We start from the raw sequence: 6,397 nt of genomic DNA, 5'->3' as shown, positions 1-6,397 counted from the left end.
TTTATACTCAAACACTTCAATTCAACGATTTCCACATCAGCCCAAAAAATCTAAACTACTTTGGTTGGAAGTACTGCAAGGAGACACGGAAACGAAAAAAAAATACAACATAAGCTATGCTTCAATAAATAAAATTGCAGATAATCCTGTTGGAGTATGCTTCAAGACACCACAAAAATCCTAAATTTGTATTTTGCAATTCTGAACTGTTCGAGATCTGCGAGTGCTTAGGTGATATAATGCCACATGGCTAGAGATAAGACACAAAAATCCTAAATTTGTATTTTGCAATTCTGAACTGTTCGAGATCTGCGAGTGCTTAGGTGATATAATGCCACATGGCTAGAGATAAGACAGCAGGCCATTGATTTTTTATGATTTTTTTATTAAATTCAAAATGAATTTGAGGCAGAATCCGTTTAAGCTTCATTTTCTATGTTTAGTTGATACCCGTGTGCTCACTCCACAGGCATAATGGCCCAGTTACTGACAACTCTGAAATCCTCCCATGGAATCCATCCTTCAATCCCCTCACCCCTTGTGAGGTCTGTGCAGAAATTGGGTTCTAACTGTGTCGATTATGGCAAATTGTCCAGTTTTAGTGAAACAAGAAGCTCCTCGCACAAAATTCTATCTGCCTCTACTCGTCTTAGGTTGAAGGGACCAAGGAGAATCAGATGCTCTGCAAGTAATACTGCTGCTGGGCAACAAGGGAATGTGATTGGGGCTGACGATGGTATGTATGTTTCAGAACCAAATTGAAGATGAACATGCTTCAGTTTGCTACGCTATTCATTCATGAATTTCTGGGCAGAACGTGAAAAATAATATGGACATTTGTGTTTGTTATGATGTTAAGGCGAATTCCGTTAGGGTTCTGAATCCACCCTAAGATAGCTCACAGAGTTTGAACCTGGGCTTGATTTCTGCACATACCCAGATTGTATATTGCAAGTGTTTAGTGAGTGTTTACCATTTCTCCCTCTTCTTATGAGTGTTAAAGGATCTAAATTCCTCTTTTCTGTTCATATGCAATTCAATCAACAGGGGAGGCACTGGAGAAGTATATTGAAGATGCTGGAGATAAGCTGGTAAGAGGCATGTGCATTCTTGTAAGTAGGAGGGTATGCTTATTTTCATTCGGTACTTAGATCCCTGTGTTTACCATGGTTGCTACAGGTTGTTGTTGCTGTTTCAACTACTACTTGTGGACCTTGTAAAATTATCTTTCCAAAAGTGGTGAAAATGAGCACTGAATATCCGGATGTTTTATTTTATAAAATAGATGGAGACAAGAGCAGCAGCACTAGGGTAAGCTGTAGTACTTTTTTCTTCTGGTTCGGTCTGGGGGGCTGCCTTGTCTCTTTTTTGTCCTTCTTCCTATTCTTTCCCCTTCATTTCTTTTTGAGCTGGGTCTCTTCTTTGATTATACTGGTTAACATGTCTGGAAACACAATTATCTGGTAGTCTCAGAATTTCCCCGAGAAAGTTTGACCTCTTTAAAGCTGATCTAAGCACACTAAGAATAAATTGTGTCTCTCAACCTTTTCCACCATTGTAGAAGCACCTAGATTACTTCTCGTGTGTTGCAGTTGAATCTTCAAACTGGTCTTCTCAAACAGCCAAAAAAATTCAACTTTCTTATTTGCTTGACCAATAGATTATGGCAAGATATCTCACACAAGCAAGCTCACTAGTGACTTAAAACTCTTCCCATTCTAATACAGGCACTGAGTTATTGCCACAGGGTCTGGACTAGACCTTAATTGAATTACTTATTTTTTACTTTGACTTTGGTTTTATTTTAAACTTGCAAAGCTCAAGGCTCAAACCTGACTCCGTGCTTATCAGGCACCCATGTTCTCAATAGGAAACCATGTTTTCATTGTGGTTTGAGAGGTCGGCATCAGCTGATTAAGAATTTTTGACCATCATAGCTTAAGAATATCGGTCATGCTGACTTGGGGTGCTCTCAAAATAACTCTCCATGAAAGGGATCTGACAAATCCACTTGAAGGGGAGAGGGTGTAAATGGTAAAAGCCCGTAAGTCTTCCTTTATTTGTCCTGAAGAGAGGGCGAGCCCTACCCATGAGGATGTCTGTTCATTTCCTACATATTTCTGCCAAGAAAAATAAAAAACCCACTTGCTTATCTTTATCATTTAAAATCCCATATACATTGGTTTAAAATCATAAAAAACCCTCACAAGGGCAACTTTTCTTTACTATGATCTTCTGAACATTAAGATTTTTCCAAATTTGTTCACATGTGCGACAAAAATTTGCTTGGTAAATAAAAAAGTCATGCTTGAATACTTTTTACTAGACCTCTAGTTCTCTGTTCATACACCAAGCTAACAAATATGGTGTGAATATGGACAGGTGCATGTGTGCTCTTCATCTTTGATGGGAAAGAGGAAGTTTCCCATTCATGATGAATTGAAAATTTTGACTTAGAAATTCTGGAACCTTGAAGTAATAGTCTCCCATAAAAGTCTTATTGTGACATAAATATCCAACATATTAGACAACCCTTTCTGGAAATCTTTTCATTCTCTTATTTCTGTGAGACTGTCCTTTTGTTGCAGCCTTTGTCTGCTTTGCATTTTGTGCATCTAAGACTGCGGTATACTTTGGTCTTGAAACAAACTCTGAGCATAGAACCTAGGGAAATTGAGAAGGCTATTGTATAAAGTCTTATTCTTTAACAATAAACTTGTGACTTCAGTTAGTCATTCAGCTTTTGATCTTTTTGATTCATTGGTATATTTCAGGCATTGATGAGAAAATGGGGTGTGAGAGCAGTTCCAAATTTCAGATTTTTCAGAAATGGAAAACTTGTTCATCAACATTCTGGAGCAAAAGAGGATGAGCTTCGTGCATACTTCTTATCTCATTATGCAAGTATTCAAAGTGTGACTTAGATAAAAAGAGTCCCATGTATTTCTACTACTTGAAAATTGGAGCGCAGTTGTGTGCTTATTATACAATGGTACAACTTCGCATATAAAGTCTGGTATTCAGACAGATGTAAATTAAGTCTCATTTTCCATAAGGTCAAATTCCAGCACCTCGAATATCTAGTGTAATTTTAGGGAGGTGATTATATTTGCTTCAGTAAATTTGATCTTCAATAGCCTTTATATATGATGTAATTAATAATATTATAAACAATATTTCCCCAATTGTCCATATAGTTTTTAATTCACAGGAAACGAGTTTTTAAGCTACATATTTCAAGTAGTATGAATTTGATCATTTGGCCTGCATTGGTTCTGTTCAGTATATGCCCTCCTTGCCTTATTTTGTGTGAACTTAAAATTTATATCCAAATAAAAAATAGTTGCAATGCTTTTTCAGGCTGATTAAATGCTATACAAGATTCAAAAATTGTCCCTTTATAAATAACTGTCCTTGGAGAGAAGACATAAAACTGAGAATTCTGTAGGACAAGTCAAAATACTTGCTAACTGTCCTTAGAGAGAAGACATAAAACTGAGAATTATGTAGGACAAGTCAAAATACTTGCTAAGGTAACTGCATTCTGGAAAGACAAATAGTGAGAACTGTCTTGCTACAAACTACAGGACAGTGTCCTCTAGTAGAGTTGTTACAGTTCTCATACTTATCATTCAACAAGTGCATTCATGTTTTTAATGCTACCTGAGGCAAATATAGGTTTAGAGTAACAAATGTCAAGGAATATTGAGAGTGTTTTTAATGCTACCTGAGGCAAATATAGGTTTAGAGTAACAAATGTCAAGGAATATTGAGAGGCATTACAATTTATTACGGTGAAGTGTCAAGATCCATCAACCAATCTATCAAGAATCAGCATTGCGCCATGATTATAGTTGAAACTCCATTTTGATCAGCTTGTAGTTGACTTTGTCAAAGCAGTCAGAGTCAAAGCATCTGTCTCCTCTTATCCTAACACCTAGCATTCCCATCTATCCCAAACTTTTCTCCAACCTCATTATGGACTATCCCACCTCTGTAAGAAAACACAGAAAGTAATTGGTGTATTTTTCCAACATGGGTAAGTAGAACTCTTTCACTGCACCTTGGAAATGGGTTTGGAAGTGCAGTGTTGCAATTTCACTGTACCATGGAAATGGGTTCAAGGAGTGTTTCACTGGAATTTAACTTCTATTGCCACCATTCAAAATGATGGCTCTCTTCCATGGACTTCAATTGATATTATTTTCTCTCTTCTGGAATGATATTCTCTACTCCCTCGGGCCGGGCTAGATGTTGGTTTACAGGAGTTTCAGATCTCTTATAGTCAGTGGGAATTCAGTTGGATCGTCTCCCTCCTTCCCGATATTCCTTGGATGTTTTTGGTCACCTTCTACCTACTAGACGAGAGTTGAACAAGATCATTAGGGAGGACATCTACAGGCAGTTCGTCCAGGTCACCTTGGTCAATCCTCCGGGAGGGTCCTCCGGGAGGGTTGCACCCAAAGATGGTCTTCTACGCTGAGCACTTCTTGGAGTTGAGAGACATGCTCATTATTCGACCCCAGTATACATTTCACACCACTGGATGCATGCTCTTTGCATTCCTCTAGGCCAGTTCAGAGTAGGTTCTCATAGACTTCGAGTAGAGACGGACCACTAGATTGATAGACCAAACAAAATCTGTTAGGGATGTCATTTACAGAAAGTAGAGACCGAGGTGCACTTCATTTTTGGATGCCCTATCTACTACGAGATCTAAGGAAGGTTTCATTGCTTGTTCAGAGACTTTCAAACCCTCATAGACTTTTTCAGGTATCCCGATCAGAGATGTTTGGCCCTATATATGCAGGAGGCTCTCAAGTTCTGAGCGCATATTCTTCAGCCTCCCATCAGACCAGACCCCACATAGAGGATCATGACATTTTTCAGGGGCACAAAGAGAACGATTGATACCATTTCATATCTAGACTCTAGTCCAGTGAAGATCCGTGGCACCTCACCCCACCACACAAGACCTTAGCAGCTAAACCATCTCAGATCCGTCCCTGGGCGACGGACTAGGTCCTCCAGACCTCAGCAGTTCACAAACCCCCTCCCCTTCCCCCGACAACGACTGAGTGGGCAGTCCGCATCTCCCACTGACCCTTCATCAGGCCAGGAAACTTTGTGGAATTTTTCTCAGTGCTTTTCAGTCAACTTTGCATGTTAGGAGAGATGGGTCTGATCCTCTTTGTCAGAGCATTCCATACGTTGTATCTTTTATGTTCCTACATTGTACCTTGTATATTCATGCATCCTATTTTTTATAGGAGACCGTTTTGGTTCTTCCGCATTCTATAGACATTATTGTACTCAACAGTGCCTTTGACCTACTTTGTGGTCATTAGTTAGACATAAATATAATTATCTTATCTTATCTACTATGGAAATGAGTTCAAGAAGTGTTTCACTGGTATTTAACTTCTATTGCTACCATTCAATGATTGCTTTCTTCCATGGACATCAATTGATATTATTTTCCCTTCTGGAATGATATTCTCCCTCGTAAATTAGGACAATGTTAATGTAAATCTACCGTCTCAGCATTGAAAAAGTGCTAAATCTGTTATCAGTAAACAACAAAGATCTATATCCATTATTGGTGGATTGGGTATGCCAAGCTGGGGTTGTTGAAGTTTGGTATCCACTCTCCTATAGCCTATTCAAGCTGTCTCCTATTGACAAAAGGATGCAGCTTCTCCCTTTGCCTAGTTGCTTAAACCTTAAGACATGGATACTCAATGACTGATTATTCAGATTAATTATATGAGCTGGCCTAGTTCTGAAAATGTATAATACCGTATTGTATTATAGACCTGAAGTCTACCACATATGATTGTCTTGACAGTCAGTGACTTGAGCTACATAATCTGGTTCTCACCAGCTTTGCTTCCGTGTATCCCAAAGATCATGACAGAGAAAGTTCCTTTACAGAGTTTTGTAGTTGGGATTCTGTTCATCCAACCCTCCATGCCAGAATCTACACGTGTCTAGCTATAAAAGCCAAAAGCTGTGAATCACATTATTGTCGTTCTGCTCAGAAATCGACAGGTTGTGATCAACCTTTTCATCCACCTTTCTGTCGCTTTAGCCGAGTAAATTGCTTCTATAACCGCCAGCACATAACACCTAGACCTTCCATACACTGAATACTATTCTAGTTGGTTGTAGATTTATGCTGTTTGATTCTATTTTAATTCTAAAGTCCCTTCTATTTGGGAACCAGTTGATTGTAAATTTTATTTTATTTTATTAAAATAACAGTGTTTACAGGTAGCCCAACTTGGTCAAAAAGATTGTAAAAAAATATAAGTGAGCATGGGAAAAAAGAGAACATTTCAAAATTGCTGAAGCCACTTTAGCAACCAGAGGAGAAGACCAAAAAAACAAAAAACAT

At 38.5% G+C, this 6,397-nt stretch overlaps 1 protein-coding gene across 2 annotated transcripts; it reads left to right on the top strand.

The window, feature by feature from the left end:
* The first annotated feature begins 365 nt into the window (after nucleotides 1-365).
* LOC149265512 (thioredoxin H1-like) lies at nucleotides 366-3,185 on the top strand. Of its 2 annotated transcripts, XM_089429487.1 has the most exons (4): nucleotides 403-736; nucleotides 1,048-1,091; nucleotides 1,180-1,311; nucleotides 2,775-3,185. In XM_089429487.1, exons 1-4 carry the CDS (start codon nucleotides 475-477, stop codon nucleotides 2,922-2,924), a joined length of 588 nt encoding a protein of 195 aa, XP_089285613.1. In that variant the 5' UTR covers nucleotides 403-474; the 3' UTR covers nucleotides 2,925-3,185. The 2 variants fall into 2 exon arrangements, with proteins under 2 accessions (XP_089285617.1, XP_089285613.1); XM_089429491.1 differs by lacking the exon at nucleotides 1,180-1,311 and having other exon boundaries at nucleotides 366-736; nucleotides 1,048-1,112.
* The last annotated feature ends 3,212 nt before the right edge of the window (nucleotides 3,186-6,397 follow it).

Source organism: Pinus tabuliformis, chromosome 6, assembly GCF_031772625.1.
Source record: "Pinus tabuliformis cultivar Carrire ecotype Pingquan chromosome 6, CPIR1, whole genome shotgun sequence".
Taxonomy (NCBI): domain Eukaryota; kingdom Viridiplantae; phylum Streptophyta; class Pinopsida; order Pinales; family Pinaceae; genus Pinus; species Pinus tabuliformis.
This window is presented reverse-complemented; position numbering and strand designations above follow the sequence as displayed.